The sequence below is a fragment of the Peromyscus eremicus genome, chromosome 9 (genome assembly GCF_949786415.1).
Source record: "Peromyscus eremicus chromosome 9, PerEre_H2_v1, whole genome shotgun sequence".
NCBI lineage: Eukaryota > Metazoa > Chordata > Mammalia > Rodentia > Cricetidae > Peromyscus > Peromyscus eremicus.
Window position 1 is genome coordinate 76887436 of NC_081425.1, and position 18166 is coordinate 76905601.

At 47.2% G+C, this 18166-nt stretch overlaps 1 protein-coding gene across 1 annotated transcript in view; it reads left to right on the forward strand.

Annotated features, from left to right (window-relative positions):
- Window positions 1-18166, forward strand: part of Nid2 (nidogen 2) — a 59572-nt gene that overhangs the window by 2192 nt on the left and 39214 nt on the right. Inside the window, exons 3-4 of the mRNA XM_059273785.1 lie at window positions 9804-10036; window positions 13591-14315. Coding sequence (XP_059129768.1) covers window positions 9804-10036; window positions 13591-14315 — 958 coding nt within the window. The remainder of the gene's footprint in view (window positions 1-9803; window positions 10037-13590; window positions 14316-18166) is intronic.

The following is an 18166-nucleotide window of genomic DNA, read 5'->3' on the forward strand; positions in this document are numbered from 1 at the left end:
CTGGTGTCAGTAGGGCCAGAAGATGGCATGGACTCCCTGAAGCTGGAGTTACAGGCAGTTGTGAGCTGCCTGACTGACGTGGGTCTGGGGATTTGAACTAGCATCCCGAAAGGGCAGCAAGTGCTCTTGAGCCACCTCTCCAGCCCCCTGGAACACTTTAATTTTTATTTTATTTGCATCGGTGTTTTGCCTTCATGAATGTCTGTGTGAGGGTGTCAGATCTCGGAGTTACAGACAGTTGTGAGCTGCCATGTGGGTGCTGGGAATTGAACCTGGGTCCTCTGGAAGAGCAGTCAGTGCTCTTAACCACTGAGCCATCTCTCCAGCCCCTCCCCCCCCCCATGAAATGCTTTTTTAAGAGTCACATCACTGCACAGCCTTAGCTGACATCCCAGGAACGTGCGGAAAGGTTGCACTTTTTAATAAGCTCTTTGTGACTTTGGCCACGTTGCCCTTGAGGTAACAGTTGCATCCTTCTGCTCTGCAGGAGTCTGTGTCCTGCAGTCTCACTGGAGAAAGCACCCAGGCTTGGGGCTTGGCAACATGTGAAATGGGCATGGGTGGGGTCAGGGTAGACTGCCTCCTTCCTGGTGTAGGTAGAGACAGAGCCCTTCTGTGAAATTCCACCTGGGTGTCAAACGGCGTAGACCAGGAGCAAAGCCATGTTTACCGTAACTCCTAGTGTTTCTTAGCTACAGAAATAGCGAAGTCTTCCCTAGGAGGTTAAGAGCTTGCCCACTGTCGCTGATTCCTAACCAATGGTGGCTGTGCTCTTAAAGGAAGAGACCTGTTTCCTGAAGTCCAGCAAAGGCTTGGAAATAAACGGCGTTTGAAATTACGGTTTCTTACTTGACAGGTGACATTCTAGTTCTGTTTACTGACTAACCTTGTAATGCGTGGGTTTGACATCTTAATTACAGTTCAGCAGAGTACAGCAGAATTCAACTCAAACACTGCTTTCTCTGTGCCCACTGCGCCCTGGGCCAGCTAGAGGGCTTGAAAAGATAGGCTCAGCTGTTAGGTTTCATTCACTCACTCACTCACTCATTCATTCACTCACTCATTCATTCATTATTTTTTAAACATTTATCTAAAATCCTGTGTAACAAGTTTATAATAGAAAACAGAATAAACACTCCTAATGCGGGTAACTAGGTCACCAAGTCTTATATTTCATTACATTTTCTTATAGTATACTGTCTTCTAGATACAGTCCTAGAGGATAAGTGCAAGAATTCTTTATCACAGATGACTGAAGAGAAAATGATTTCCAAATCTGCCTTAAGTGAGGCAAAGGCAAGCTTTTCAGCTCTCGGTGTTTTCCTTTCTCATACTGTTCAGGGGAGACCTCTTTTCTACGCATGAATCAAGAAAGCAGAGTAACAGTTGTGCTTTTTTTTTTTTTCCCAGAAGACTTCCACTAAATCAGGTTTGCATCTTATTCTTTGTGGCTTTAGGATTTGGACAGTTCTTGGAGCTACATTTCCTTCAAAAGAAGTGTGAACTGGAGTGAAGTTGTCGGAGGAAGGGACACTTGTGATGTCACTGTCACTTTCAAATTAGTATTCTGCTGCTCCTGAGGAGAGTTAAGCTGAATTGATCTTTTTTTTTTTTTGGGAACTCCTTCTGTAGACTAGGCTGGCCTAGAACTCACAGAGATCCTCCTGCCTCTGCCTCCCGAGTGCTGGGATTAAAGGTGTGTGCCACTACCGCACGGCTGAATTGGCCTTTTTTAACAGGAAAAAAGAAAGATGAAGAAGAATTAGAGCAAGAAGCGTTTGCAAAGAGGCTCTGGGGTCTTGGGGCAGGGTCCTAGGTGTAGCAGGGCTTCTTTGACTGGAAGGTCACAGCACCCGGGGATGAGCTTGGTTTGTTAATGTTCTCATTTCATCAGCAGCTTTCTTTGACTCTTTCTCCTTTTGGTGTGTATGTGTGTGTTTGCACACTTGTGTGGAGGACAACCTTGAGTGTCATTCCTTAGGTCCCCTCCACCTCTTGCACGATTATTTATTGTGGCGGGGGCACGTGTGTGCTGTGACACGTGTGTGGTCACAGGACAACTTTGGAGTTGTTCTCTTCTACTTTTATTGTGGGATCTGGGAATTGAACTCGGGTCCTCAGGCTCGCATGGCAAATGCCTTTAATCTGCTGAGCAACCTAGGATAGGTGGCTGGTGCGCTCCCCAGGGCTGCCTTTCCATCTATGAGATTACAGACCTAAGACACCATGACTGTTTTTTGTTTCGTGGTTTTTTTTTTTTTTTTTTTTTTTTTGTGTGTGTGTGTGTGTGTGTGTGTGTATGTGTGTTCTAGGGATCAAACTCAGGTTCTCATGCTTGTACAGCAAGCCCTTGGCACACTGAACCGTTTCTCCACTCCTTCAGTTTGGCAGTTCTGGGACTTGAACACAGGTCCTCATGAAGTTTAGGTGAGTCCTTTATGACTGACCCACATCCAATGGCCCAATAATTCTTCCCTCATGAAGCCTCCCCGGTGGTTGTGAAGTCACTGACGGAGTGGAAGACACTTCCGGAAGTGGTCTTGGAAGAGGTGGCCCCTCAGCCTTCATTTTCTAAGCTGTAGAATGAGGTGACAGTCCCGGCTTTATAGGCTTGTCATCAGAACGAGCGGAGGTGTGGTTTTCTCTGAAATCTAAGGTGTGCAGGTGCTCAGGAATGTTCTTTCCCACACTGGCTTGATAAGTCCAGGTGCTGGTCCTTTTGTTCCCGCAATGGAACAGTGCCATGGTAGAGCTCTATGTAAGGATTTGGTTGTTAATTTCATTTTATCTTACTCTGTGTGTGTGTGTGTGTGTGTGTGTGTGTGTGTGTGTCTGTGTCTGCCTATCTGTCTGCCTGTGTGTGTATGATATATGTGTCTGTGTGTGTTTTGATGTGTGTCTGCATGTTGTGTTTGGTATGTATTATGTGTGAATGGTGTGTGAATGATGGATGTGAATATGTATGTCTGTGTGTATGATGTGTGTGCATAATGTGTATGAGTGTGTATTATGTATGTGTGTGTATATAGGAATGTGTCTGTATGATGTATGTGTCTACATGGTATGTATATGGTGTGTGTATATGTGCATGTGGTGTGTGTATGATATATGCATGTGTGTGGATGGTGTGTGTGATGTGTGTGTAGACGGTGTGTGTATTCACTGTGCATGGTGTATATGGATGGTGTGTGTGTGCATGGTATGTGTGTGTATGTGTCTGTGTATATTGTTTGTGCGTGGTATATGTATGATGTGTGTACAGTGTGTGTGTGGATAGTATATGTGTGGATGGTGTGTGGATGATGTGTATGGTATGTGTGTTTGTATGATGTGTGTGTACACACACCATGGTACATGTGCAGAGTTCAGGAGAAGAACCTCTTGGTACCAGTTCTCCCCTTCCATGTGGGTTCCTGGAATTGAACCCGGATTTCTAGGCAAGGGCTTAACCTGCTGAACCACCCTCTGGCCCTCTGTAAGTATTCCTTACTTGGAGGCTTTTCTGAATCACTGTTTCTTGCTTTGTCTGTTTTTTGTATCTTTTCTTCTTCATTGGGAAGTGGGATGGAGAAAATTCCGTAGCTCTTCTGTCTTTTTAACTTTTCTGTCCAGGTCACTGTTCAGATATTGCCATGGGCTGTTGGGGCTTCAGGATTTGCTCTGTTCGGTGAGGGCTGTGTGCACAGGATGTGTTTTCAGTCATTCCTGTGGAAGGCTGTTCCGGATACTTGAAAGCCCTAGGATTGAGCTCTTGGTTTGTTAGTTTGTTTTTTGTTTTTGTTTTTGTTTTTTTTAGGTAGATTTTTGGCACATATTAATCTCCTTTGCCTGGAGGATCTGTGGTTTCTACATAGTTTTCTTACATCTGGTGTAGTAATCTTAATATTACAGTTACTGGAAATAACATCAGGAATGACATCTTCACAGTGTGAAGTGATTCTGTTAATGTTCGTTCTCTGCGTGGACGCTCACATTGGGTGTGACAGAATGTTCCACCTGGCATGCAGGAATGTCATGGTGTAACTGCATAAAATATGTGAACAAATAAGAAAGCGTTGGTCCATCCAGTTAATCTGAGGTTTCTTGAACTGTCACTTCAGAGAGCCAAGGGCTGAGTACTGATATGTACTCTTTCGTTCGGTGTGTTTTTGTTTTCAAGGGAGGGTTATTGTGTTTTCATTGGGGGAGGGGTTATCGAGAACTGAGTTATGCAGTATGTGAAATGTCTTTGTTGACTAGGAATTTCGTTTGGGTTGGAAGGACGACCACAAGAATGGAAATTGAGAATGAGGTGGCAGGAGAGCTTGTGTTGAGCGAGGCTGTGTCCTGGGAGAAAGATGGGGGGATGCTGATGCTTGTGAGGAGGATAACGGGGTGTAGGACAGTGACTTAAGATGAGTGGAAGGATGCCGTGTTAGCCCTTTCCTCTTCCTGGGATACCTGAAAAAGCGGCTGGCTGTGTAATTGGAGTCATGGAGGCCGGAGCTTGGGGCTGTGGCCACGTTGTATCTGTAGCCAGGAAGCAGAGAAAGGTGAGCGCTGGTTCTGAGCTTTCTCCTTGGTATGCAGTTCGGGATTCATCCAGCTCAGGGGAAAGGTGCTGTCTATATTTAGGGTGAGTCTTCCCATCATAATTAACCAAGATGATTTCTCAGAGACATGTCCAGTGGCTGTTTCCTTGACGATTGTAGATATGGTTTGATTGACAGTCAGTAGTACCCATCACAGTTGGCCAATGGAGGCCTTGACATGGGCATGGTGCGTGTTAAGTTGATACAGAGATGACAGTCATTGATCAAGAACTTTGGATTTGCCTGGATTTGGCTTTTTAACTTCTGTCCAGAAAAAGTGTGTGTGTGTGTGTGTGTGTGTGTGTAGTTTACCACAAGTCTGTGATGACAAGGAGCATAGAGAATAGCCAGATATTTTGAAAACGGGTTAAAAAGCTGCTCGTGTCGTTCTGAAGCCTGCCTATGAGGGAAGACACACTACAGGAACGTGAAAGTCTTGGCCTTTTTTTTTTAACTCTGCAGTACCAAGGTGAATAGGGAACACTCTTCAAATGCCACTGTCCCACAGGGATGGGGGAAGAAGAACTCTCACTGAGAGGAGGTTGGTGTTCACACCAGGCATGGGAGGCCAAAATTCATTGGTCTTACAACTCAGAGAACATATGTCCTTAGGAAGACAGGACAGTGAACTTTGTCCCCATGAAGGGATCCCCTCATTTCTAATTTCATTATCATTTTGGTAAGGGTGGATAGGCAGGTCCCTTGTGGGAAAGGTGGCATTGTGCTGGCTGATGTTTTTCTCTTGCCAAATGGCATGCTTTATTTCCGTCAGCCTGGCGCTGCCAGTGTCCTCTCAACACTGAAAGGCCATATTCTGTATCTGGAAAGGACATGCAGGCTCCTGCAGGGTTTCTGCGAAGGCTTCAGGCTTTCTTTCTCAACAGGAAACTGGAGACACTGTAGCTAGGCAGCTCTGGCCTGCTCCTCTCTGCACTGCTCCTTGCCCTGTGGAGAAACCCTCTCCTCTCCGGGATTCCGGGGAGGTTGAGAGCCAGTGACCCTTGTGTAGCCTCTGGCAGTCCATCTGAGGGCTTCCCTTCAGAGCCTCCGAGCCCTTCAGGGCTCTTAGAAAGCTTGTCTCTGGGAATATGAGGGCCTTTCCCCTTGGAAACCAGTCAAAGGGTATCTGTGAGGAGGGGCCCTTCAGGACCTGTGAAGTGGCCTCTTACCGATTCTGTGTGGACGTCTGTAGCCCGACAAGGGGTCTGTTCGTGTGTGGGTAGTTTTCAAGTAGCTCAGCTCCTTTTGGAGTGTACTCTGGGATCATAAATTATATTAAAAGGAAGTTTTTGTTGTTTTTTTCCTCTGGTATTTGCCTATTTTAGTGGAGACAAGGAAATTAAACACTTGAGTGCTTGTCGAGAAGGTGACATAGAAAAGACACTTCGGCATTTTGGTAGACATGAATAAACAAAGCACTAGAGGTGCAGATTCCTTAGTTAACAGCCAGACTCCCCCACGGCAGCCCTCCTTACTTCTCTCCAGCCCTCCCCTCCTCCCGCTCAGTTCTCCAGACGTAGACTGCTCTTATCTTATAGAATTTGTCTAAATTTAGAACCTGGGTTCTCGCTTATCTCGAGATGTCGACTGTGGCCGCCATGCCAGGGGCCGCCACAGTTGGTTATTTAAGGATGAGGTTCTCCGCTCTGCGTCTTTTATCTCCCTAGTTGAACTTTGTTGTGACTGAAATAAAACTCTTGCAGTGACTGGCCCCACCCTGACTAATGACATGTGTTAGGCATCTACCTGAGATGGCAGTTTTGAGAGATTCGGACCTTTGGGGAAAAGAGTCAGGCTTTGCTGGTGAGATAATCTACAACTACAACCATCGATGTAGTGGGAACTGAATAAAGGAACCTTTTTAAAAACAAAACAAAGCAAACAGAAGGTGAGCAGATCTCCAGGTAGAGAGCACAGAGGAGTGTGAAGATTTGGTGTTTCTTGAAACCATATTCTTATCTACATTTCTTTGTCCAGTCAGCCCAACTTCAGTCTAATCAATAGCGTTAGATGATGGAAAGGTAAAATTAACATTTGAGAAGTTCTGGAACAAGACAGAAAAACCACAAGGACACATTCCTTCCTTGTATTCAAAGTTGAGGTTGTTCCTGTGCCCGGTTTTGTCTTGTTTAGCAACATGGGGAGGTAATGATTTTTCTGTCGTTCATCTTCTTTATAAAGCATGTGTCTTTAAAAACAAAATCCCTTCCCAGTTTCCCTCTTAAATTGTAAAACAAATACAATCAATGAGAGAAACAGACTGTAGTGTCTAGCACAACCCCTGAACTAATTCTTTGGTGGAGGAAGGTGCTAAAGTCGGGAAAGTCCTGTTGAAACTGAGTAAATGAAACACCAAGGAGTGATTCCGGAGTCACCTGGGTGTTAATTCAGCTCCATCTGTCCTCTGACTGCTTTGGGCTCCTGCAGTGTTTATCTACATTCACTGGCTGCCGCCGCCGCCACCCCACCCCCACTCTGATGTCCTGAACACCCTCCTTTCTCTGTGGCCTCTGCCACCATCCCTGTCCCCAGTAACTCCCCGAAAATTCCAGTCATGGCTGTTTCTCTCTCCTGAAAAATGCGGGCTCTTGGGGCCTAGTCACTGACCTTGGCTTCTTCTTGAGCCTGCCGAGTCAGACATGATGCTTTGGCTCCGCAAGTACTCGGCCCTGTTGAATTAATATTAAAACTGGTTAGTGAATGGAATTTAAAACTTAAACCAGGCAACATGAGCTGAATGCATACCAGAAGCCAATGGAAGGGGTGCTGGAGGACAGAAGGGGTTCCATAGGGAATCACACTACTGAGCCCCAGGGGACCAGTGCTTGAAGGATCGGGCTTTCTAGGTGCAGGGAAATCCGAACACAGCATCAGAACACATAGTAGGAGTGGGGACTATTAAACACTGTGTGGAGGGTGTAGTGAAGCCAAGCCAGGGAGGGGAGCTTGGGCCAGAGCACAGATCCTTGAATGTCTTAGTAGAGTTCACATGCTGACTTGCAGGGCATGAGCTCTGAGCTCGCTGGCTGCCACTACTACTCACTGCCCAACCTTAAGCACATTTGCGAGTCCCTGGGTCTCTTTCCTCATCTGCAGTGTGACAAGATAAGAAGAGAATTGGCTGTGAGAACAGGTCTTTTGATCAGCCAGTTCCTGACTGAGGCTTGCCTGCAGTGGACATCGGATGGATGGATGGATGGATGGATGGATGAATGGGTGATCCAAATGAGAGATGCTGAGACACACATTACAAACGAGGACTTGGGGTATGGGAATGAACAAGTTAATTTTGTTCCTTGTTCAGCCTCTCAAAAGAGTTTGGACTGGAGAAACAACAATCTTGAAAATGTTTAAATATACTATTTTCAAGTTGTTTATTGAGACTTTCATGCATTCATACAATGTATTTCAGTGTATTCACTCCCCCCTCTTTCTCTACTCCTGTCCGCTCACAACTTTGTGTCCTTTATTTGTTTTAATAACCCACCATGTACAGTGAGTACAGCCCACATGGGCATGGGTGAGGGGTCACCCACTGGAGTGTGGTCCACCCACCAGGGACCACACCTACTCTTCCTCCCTAGCAGTCATCAACTGTCAGTATCTGCTCAGCTGCAGGTGGGGGCTTCTGTGCCCTCCGGCATCCGTGCTGGAATGTTGAGTGGCTTGATCTTGTGCGGGTCACCACACCTGTGCGTTCATGAGGGCAACAGTCCTGTCATCGACAAGCATGGTTTTGACCTTTTCCCTCTGATCTCTGGCTCTTAAACTCCTTCCAGCTCTTCTGTGATGTTCCCTGAGCCTCCAGGGAAATAGATGTTGTAGATGGGACCCCCTGATGTAGATGGCTGAGCGCCCCACAGATAGCGTGTTCTCTGTACTTTGACTAGTTATGAGTCTACATGAACTACCATCCACCGAACAAGATGCTCCCTGGATGAGGACAGAGGGCTGCACTAATCTACCGGTTTAAAGGTGTAGGTATTTAGAAGGCAGTTTGATATTATATCCATTGAACAAAATGATAGCCATAGGTTCACCCCTAGGGCTTTGGAACCTCCCCAGCCATGAGTTGTTGGCCAGATTTACGATAACAGACAAAAGTTTCCTCTTGTCGAGCAGGCTGTAAATCCACCCAGAAAGAGGTTGATTATCCTCACAACATCCATGCCGCTTACTGCACCCATGTGTGTATCTTTTTTTTTTTCTCCCTAGACTGGGTCTCATTGTGTAACAGCCTTGACTGTTCTGGAACTTGCTTTGTAGATCAGGCTGGCCACGAACTCACAGAGATCCGCCTGGCTCTGCCTGCCGAGTGCTGGGATTAAAGGCGTGCGCCACCTCCGCCCGGCCAGTACATCTTGCCAGAGCTTTTGTTTTGTAGCTCTCTCAGTGGTCTCAGTAGGGGAGACTGTTGATGCCTTTCCTCCCTCAGCAGCCTGTGCTAGCTGGGGTGGAAGCTTCCTGGTTAGTGCTGGCTTGATTTCTCCAAGGCCTTTGACCTGCATGTGCAGCCTCATCAGCTGTAGGCTCTCCTTATCATCACGTTCCGGTGGGTAACCCTGAGCCATCACAAGAGGCAGCATTGCTACGGGCGTCTCTGCAACACCCTTGACCACGACAACTTGTGGAGGAGGTGTCCTACACCTGGCACTCAGCTCCTGTTTTTGTTTGTTTGTTTGTTTTTTCCAAGACAGGGTTTCTCTGTGTTTCCTTGCCTGTCCTGGAACTCACTCTGTAGATCAGGCTGGTCTCAAACTCACAGAGATCCCCCTGCCTCTGCCTCCCGAGTGCACTGGGTTTTTATTTTATAGCTTATGGCTGATGGGAGGAGCGTTATCCCCCATGTGAAGCAATTCCCTTTAAACTTTTGTTGTGTGTGTGTTTTGACAAGGAGGTTTTCATACGGCTTTGTCAAGTGTCCTTAGTGTTAGTTATCCCTTCCACATCCCCTCCACTTCCCCGCAATCCTGAAGTTTCTTAACCAGTGTTTCACTTGTGCATAATCCAACTATTGATCTAAATTGGTAGAAGAGGTTTAGAATAGTAACTTGTATAGCTTACAAAATTATGCTTGCAATTTGGAAAGAAAATTCTAAAGGAGACTGTTTAAAACCAACGTGGGGAAATCCTAAGAAGGATTTTGGACTCTGGCACCTTGCCTCTGTTCTGTTTTCCTTCTTTTGTTTATTTGTTTGGTTAAGGATGTTTGCAATTCCTGTCTGTCCACAGCTGAACACTTTCCAGGCAGTCCTGGCATCCGATGGATCTGATACCTACGCCCTCTTTCTCTATCCTGCCGACGGCCTGCAGTTCTTTGGAACCCGCCCCAAAGAGTCCTACAATGTCCAGCTGCAGCTTCCTGCTAGGGTGGGTTTCTGCCGAGGGGAGGCGGACGACCTGAAGAGAGAAGTGCCGTATTTCAGCCTGACTACCACTGAGCAGTCTGTGAAAAATCTCTACCAGTAAGTTATGTGGAGTGTGTGCCGGGGCTGTTCCATTGGAAGGACACTTAGGAGGGACATGATCGCAAGTGACCGGAGACCATTGAATAATAAGCTTGGTGGCTTCTAAGGAAGGCGTTGGGTCCAAACCGGGAGCTAAGTTCGACCTTGGAGCTTCAGGCTCTCCAACGTACAAAAGGTCCTTTATTTGCCCTGTGCTGTTAGGCACAGGAACCAGAACCAACAGCGATTATGTGTGTGTTTGCAGAACCACTGGGGCTTGCTAGGAACAACATTATTCTTGGAGCCACATAAAAATATCCAGTAATAACTGTCTCAATGGAGGCTTTTCAGGTTAATTATTACTCAGGAGGAGGCAGCGTGATTTAGTCTTTCAAACAGGTATTGTTGAAGATTAAATTACAAGTAATATAACTTGGGGCGGAGGGGAGAATGGCTGAGGCTTTTAGAAGTCTCAGGATTTCTCCTCTGGCTTCATCGCCTGAAATTATGCTGATAGGGAAATTATGCTGATAGGGAAATTATGCTCATAGGTTTGCCCACAGCATTGTCAAAGACAGATCTGCTTCTTAGTCTCCTCGATGACTTCTTCTGCTGGTGTGGCCATAGGCCATTCTGCATTTGTCTGTCCACTTAGTGCTCGTAGGAGGTTGATTGACTCTGGGTGGGCTCCTGGCTTTTCTCTGGAATACTGGCTCTTCCCACGTTGCTTATTTCATGGTCTCCCTTAGCTGCTTCTCAGCCGCACTGAATCGTCACGCTTGGTTATAGGAAAACCTTACCCTTGGGCATGCATCTGTCGTACTTAGCAGCTGGAGGGTGGGCATATGGTTAACTCAGCAGAAATTTATTGGTCACTTACTATCTGCTAAGCATTGTGACAAGACATTTGCAGATGTTATCTTAATTAAATAAAACTCACTCACTCGGCTTATAGGTGGTAAGTATAGCTATCGTCTCGATTTTTTTTTTTTTTAAATCACCTCAAGGAAATTAAGTAAGGTGCCTGTGTCAGGATTAATGGCCAAGCCGTGGTCAAGCACAGATCTGAAGCGCTAAAACATGGATTATGTTTTGTACAGAGCCTCTGTGTCCTTTCCTGTTCTGTGATCCATGCGGGGCATTGCGGGTCTCCTCACCTGCCGTGTAGTCTAGATTCCAGAACAAATTTAGCGCCTTGCTTTCTGTCCCCCTCTGTTCCCATCTCCTACCCAGGAACTTAAAGACTCTCACTCCCAGGGTTGTATGGAGAGCCCTTGGAAGGAGGGCTGAGCACTTGAAATAACTACGATTTTAAGGCAGAGGCCCTGCACACCAACAACATGGAGGGCCAGGAATCACAGACTCCTGGGAAGAGACTTGGCATCTGCATGGCCTCAGGAAGCGGGTGCATGTGTGTGCGTGAGTGCATGTGTGCACATGTGTCTGTGTGTGCAAAGAGCCTGTGAGGAGAAGCAGTTGTGTTTCCCTACCAGAGCCGTAAAGGCCCTCACGTGTGTCACACACGTGCATGCACATGGACACACTCCCCATCTTCTTTCATTTCTTTCTTTGATGCTTTCCAGAAAGAATCAGAATTGCCCAGAGAAGAGCAGAGTGAGATGCCACCGGAATGACTGATAGATCTGGGGTACTCCATGCTTAATAAAATGAAACAAAATATAAACAACAGAATAACATGAAATCAGTGTGGGAATTGCCTGCCACTGCTTTGAGTGACAGCCCTGCCACTTCTTTGAGTGACAGCCCTACCACCTGCCCATCCAGAAAGGGCTTTGCCTCCTTTTCAGCGTCTTTGTGCTTGACACTGTCTTCTAGGCCCCTTTCCTCCAGATTCTGTCAGTATTATCATAGTGTGGGTTTAAACATTGAGTCATATATGCCCAACATCGTGAGGACAACATTTGTGAGCTCCGGGAGCTCACAAGCATGCTCCTGGTGCTCTCTGGAGACTCTGATGTGTATCTCCAACGGGAAGGTCGTTTTCCTAGTCCTGGAGTCTCCTTCTCAGTGGAGGTCATGCGTCCTGCATCTTTGCAGTGCTCCTTTGAATATGTAAATCTGCACATTCAGGAAGGGGAGAGTAGTTATTAAGTGTTACCCACAGGGCCTGTGCTGGGCCTTTAATGTGGGTTTTCTCCCTCGTTCTTCACAAGAACTCAGGCAGGAAGGCACGGCCATCCCATTTTATGATCCAGTTTTTCTTTCTAGGAGACAAATTCTTTCTGTCAGGAAGTATTCCAAATGACCTCGGAGTGTAGGATAAACTAATTGGTTAGTTTCCCACCAGGCACTGGGGCAAGCAGCAGGATATTGATTTATGTCTCATTAGAAGGCATTTATTTAGCTTCACTCTTTCATAATTTGTATTTTCCTACTCCTTGAAGCTTTTATAGCTGTCCATTTCCAAATTCAAGAGGCTTCCCAGCTGCAGCACCTCCGCTGTGGGGGTGAGCTCAGACTCCTAGGGCTTCCTCTTACCTGATGGTTTTCAGTTTTTAAAATGACACCGTGTGTTTGGGGCGGGGGCTGTTTGGGGGAGTTTTTGCTGTCCTTCCACCGTCTGGAATCTGGATATAGCTCTCAGTTCTGGTTGATAAGCAGGCTTCCCTGCTGAGCCATTTTACCAGCCTGGATTTTTGTCTTCTTTAGTGTTGTTTATTTACAACATTGATTTCTATAAGCATGCCAAGTGGGAGCGGGGGGAGGCCCTGCTGGTAGAATGCTCGCCTTGCGGACGTGAAGCCCCGATTTGAGCTCAGTACCACAGCAGCTCACACCTATTATCCCAGTGTTTGGGAGGTGGAGGCAGAAGGAAGAGAAGCTCAGGGTCATCCTCTGCTACATGGTGATTTGGAGGCCAGCCTGAGCTACATGAGACCATGTCTCAAAAAATAAAGAACCGCGGCAGGTGGATATAGAAAATCACATAAAGGATGGCAGTCTGCTTTCTGTATCTAGGTGGACTGTAGCAGGTGCTGCAGTCCGCTTTCTGTTGTGATAAAACCCTGACCCAAAGCAACCTGGGGAGGAAAGGGTTTATTTGGCTTACATATCCTGGGTCACAGTGCGTTGAGGGAAGCCGAGGCAGGGACTCAGGCAGAACAGGAACCTGGAGGGAGGCAGGAACTGAAGCAGAACATCCCATTTGGTTTTGGGTTGCAGAGAAAAAAAAAAAATTTGAGACAGAGTTTCTCTGTGTAGCTTTGGAGCCTGTGCTGGAACTCACTCTGTAGACCAGGCTGGCCTCGAACTCACAGAGATCCGCCTGGCTCTGCCTCCTGAATGCTGGGATTAAAGGTATGTGCCACCACCGCCCGGCTTAGAGCAGATTTATAACGGGGATGGTTTAGTGTTGCGTACATGATACCAAACAAAAAGCAGCTTATATCAAAGTTCCAGCATGATATTTTAGTTACTTACCTAGAAGGTTTGCCGCTGTTAGACAGACGTCAGGGAAAATCCGGCTTGGATCTTTGTAGTCTTGGTTTTGAAATGAGTTGTGAAGGAGGATGAGGGGACCTGTAACAACCAGCTCTTTCCTTTGCTCTTAGATTAAGCAACCTGGGGATTCCTGGAGCGTGGGCTTTTCATATCGGCAGCAGGGTTCCCCTGGACAGTGTCAGGCCAGCGACAGTTGGAGGCGACCTTTCCACAGCCCGCTCTTCGGCTGCTCTGGAGCACTCCTTCAACCACGCTGCGGCCCTGGAGAGCTATTCGGAGGACAATTTCGATTATTACGACGAGAATGAAGAGGATGTTGAGTACCCACCTGTTGACCCAGGGGAGGCCTTCGAAGGCCACAGCAGAATTGATGTATCATTCAATTCAAAGGCTGATCCAGGCCCCTTGGAAAGTGGGACCTTGTCTCCAGATGCTGATCGGGCTACTCCTTTGCCACACCCTGGTGACTGGCCACCCTATCGGGAAACAGAATCAGCTTCCTCAGACCCTCAAACCAAACAGGGGGCCTCTGTGGGAGAGGTAGAGGACCCGGATTTCAAGGACCCAGCGAAGCCTTTGGATCATATGGGTACCCGGACCCAGGCTCCTCCAGAGGCAGATGCAACTCTCCTGACTCCAGGCAAGGAAGACCTTGAGAACAGAAGCACCCAGCCCAACCCTGATGCAGGGCCAGAGCCTTCAGGGCCGGATGTTCCTGTCCCTCCTCTGGAAGGAGTTCTTCCAAATTACCCAGTGTCTGGTCATGTGCCCCCCCTGAGTGGAGGGAGGAGGTACGTGGTAGGAGTGGAGGACCATGTCTGTTCTCACGATCAAGGTAAGTGCCTTGGAAAACTAGGTGTTTGAACTTCATGTAAAAAATACGTAGAATTGTCAAGCTGGACATGGTCACTCACCTATGGTAGTCCCAGCACGGGGGAGGCAGAGTCTGAAGGCCAGACTGGGCTATATAGAATTCTGGGCTAGCCTGGATTAGAGAGGGAGACCTTTTCCAAAACAAAACAAAAAAATTAAGTTCTGATTTTTCTCCTAAGTGAATAGGTGAAAAGTTTAGCAAGAAGATTGGAACTGATTTTTTTCCTCCTTGTGTTTAAGGAGATAAACTCCCTTTGCCAAGTAAATCTTGGCAGGAGAGTTCTTCTTGGAGTCTCCTGACCGTTAATAATGTGTTCTAAAAATTAAGCCTCATGGAGTGGGGAAAGAACTGGGCCGTTTGTGCCAGCTAGCCTCTCAAGAGTAATGAACTATTTCAGTTTGCAAGTTCAGGGAAGGTGAGCCGTTTGGAGGCTTCATAGGCAATCCAGGGTGGAGGGCTAAGCCAAATGGCTCTGACCGTGGTGAGATGTGCAGGCTTTGGCAAACACTCGGAAGCGCCCGTGGAGAGGACGTGGTAGACACCTGTGTCTGCCGTTGTTTCTGGTTCTGGTCCCTGCGGCTGTGGCCTTCACCTCCTTGACCCATATCCTCATTCCATGACTCACTGACCGGAGCTGGAGGGAGGTGGGGGAATGCCCAGAGAGGACAGCACTCCATCCACACTGAGGGACTGGGAACCCGGCCCTGGGTTCATCGCCCTTGTTCCGGGCCTACTCACTGATCTCTGCCAGGAGACCAGGGTCAGAGGTGACAACCTTCTCCACGTGTTTCACCTTTTCTGTTTTCCCATCCATGACAAAAACATACTAACCTAACAAAGAGGACCTTCTGGGTGCTGCCGCGACACTTTTTTTTCTTTTGCAGGATGTGGTTTGGAGAAATACTTCAGGAGGAAAGAAAACCGCTTTGTGTTTAACAGAGCGTTAAGTGAGAATTAGTGGAAGAGCATTGATGTCAAATTTGAATCTTGGCTATATTGAGGCAACTTATTTCTCCCGCAAGCCTCTGATTTCTCCTAGATGTACTGCCAGGATTTGATGTGAATATATGTGAAGTTCTCAGCGCCTACATTAGTTCTTTAAAATAGTGGCTGCCGTTACTAGTTTTTAGAGGATTTAAAACATTGGAAGTGGGGTGGAGGATGGGTGGAGAATGAACAGAAAATGTGAAAACAAAAAGGACTCATTAAAATGTCTTTTTGCCCTGATTCCCTTCTCCCTGATGGAGTCAGATGAGCCATGGTTTCTGTAAATGCAAAGACATGGACCTTTTTTTGAAGGTCCTAGAACTTTCAGATCCTTCTAACAGTCTCCAATAGTTTCCACGTGATTTCTTTCTATTACAGGCATGAATCAAAGGTTTTCTCTAAGGGATTCTGTGGTATAGATGTGTTTCTGAGTGGCATTTTGTTGGGGGCTGTGTTTTCCTGGCCCAACAAGAGCCTGTAGTTATGGAAATGCCAGTCTGTGTGGCTGCCTGCACCCGAGGTTGCTGTGGATATGGCCCAGCGCGAAACTGTAAACTAACTTACAGCATTATGAGATTCCTTTTGTAACTCAGTTGTGGTTCTCACAGCGAGAACTTGGTAGATGACAATGTGTCACGATGTCAAAGGTTGGGCATGGCTGTTGAGGAGCCCAGAAGGGGCTGAAATGAATGGAACTGGCCGTTGGGAACTGAGGTAATGGCATAACCCGGGAGGGGCATGAACTATGATATTTATCAGCTGCCAAATGTAGCCAACTATTGACATCTTAAATGGCAGAATGTTTAAGGAAAGAGCATTCGGGGGAAGAATATCTAATTAGAAGTTTTTAAGTCTTAGAGGAAAAAACACTTTTAGATTTTATTTTAAAAATATTTAAGGGTGTTTGTGTGTGTGGAAGCCTAAGCATTTTTAAAAAAAAAAGGAATGTTGTGAGCTGTGTGAAGCACAGAAGCATGTAATTGTTATTATTTATGTGAAAGGAAACACTGGCATCCAGGGGGTTTATCTGCCAACTGTGGGGCTGACTCTGGGTCGCTGGTGGCATGAGGGTCACTGAGACCTGGCAGGAACCAGCTCCAGAGTGGACAGTCCATGGCCTGTGGTGGTTGGATGGACATGAGCTCCCCTGCAGCTCTGTTGGGTAGTTGGAGGAAAGACACTGTTTGAACCTGGTTTTCGGAATAGAAAACACCATTCCCAATAAATTTTACCTTCCCCTTTAAGCATTTAGTTGGCTGAGCCAGGGGATAAGGATTTTTTAAAGGCCCATTAGGACGCGTGTGCATGCAGGAGCACATGTTTGCAAGTGTGTGGAGAATGGAGGACAACTTTGAGTGTCGTCCTCAAGATTAACACTGTCTCTTGCTGGCCTAGAACTTGTCAAATAGTCTAGACGGTGGCCAGGAAGTCCTAGAGAGCTGCCTCTGTTTTGTTTTCTTAAAACATGGGTTCTGGGAATCAACCTTGGGTCCTAATGCTCAGAGAGCATTTACTTTCCTGACGGAGCCATCGTCCGAGTCCTATAGATTATCTATCCGTCCATCTGTCTGTCTCCCCCCTTCCTCCCGACCTATCATCTATTTATTTTTGAGATAGGCTCTCATTCTGTAGCCCCGGCTTGCTTGGAACTTGTATATCAACAGCCACCTGCCCTTGTCTCCTGAGTTCTGGGATGTTGGTGTGCCCCAACATGCTGGGCTACCTACAGACTGTCTTTTTTTTTTTTTTAATTCAGAATTCTAGATTCTTTTCATATTGCGTCTGTATCAGGGACACTCAGGTTCTGGCCTTGTATAATTTGCTTTACTCCGCTTTCACAGCTCACAGAGCCTGCAACACAGGGGATGTGTGAGCATCTTTTCTCTGAGGTGACCAAGAAATTGCCCAAGCACCCACATGCTCTTCTGTGAGGGAACCATGGGAGACGTTTTCTTGTGACGCATTGTGCCTGCCGCTTCCCTGAGAACGGACTTCGCTTTCTACTGCATTGTCTTGGTTGCTGCTCAGAATTGACTGGCGGGAGAGATAGTGCTAGTCTTCTTGTTTTGGAGGCTGGAAATGAGTAGTGTCTCGCTGAGTAAGAGGCGGCAGACATTGCAGCGGGGTCAGGGATTCCCTGGAGGGGCTACATCTGTGCTTGTGGCTGCAGTCAGGGAAGTCTTCCTGAAGGAAGGGATGCTGGAAGTAGGTCTTGGGGTTCTGAGTCTGAGGCAAGAGAAGGGGAGAGTGTGGGAACATTCTGGAAAGATGAGTACAGAGGTGGAAATGGAGCCGGGGGTAGGAGTGAGCTAAGGAGTTGCCAGAGAAGCTTCAGCTGATAGGGCCCAGAGTCTGCTTGCTTTGTGAGGGACAGGCAGTGAGGCTGACGAAGGGGTTTGGGTGCTCGAACCTGCCGAGGCTCTTCTGTAAGAACCTTAGTGTGCTCTCAGATGGCAATGTGAACCAGAAGGGAAGGCACCTGGGCTGCAGATACCTTGTGTGTTCTGCCCCATGGAGGGGCCTGCTCTTTCTGTTTGGAAGTCCTTCTTCCTTCTCCTTCTGGCCTTCAGGGGGGTTCCGTTGTGGGAGCCCATCAAGGTTTTCGAGTGAGATCTGAGCTTGCTTTACCCAGCAGGGCTGCATAAGGGCATGGCTTGACCACGTGCATGGTTACCAGGTGATTGGAAGGGTTTGCATTTGGCTGTGCCAGGGGCAGTTCTTTTGCTCCACACCTTGGCATTCCTTTAAAAAGCCCTTTAGAAGAGCCAGAAGGGACTGGTGGATAAGGATCCAGGCCCTCCCGAGGCTATCCTGTGTTTCTGTCT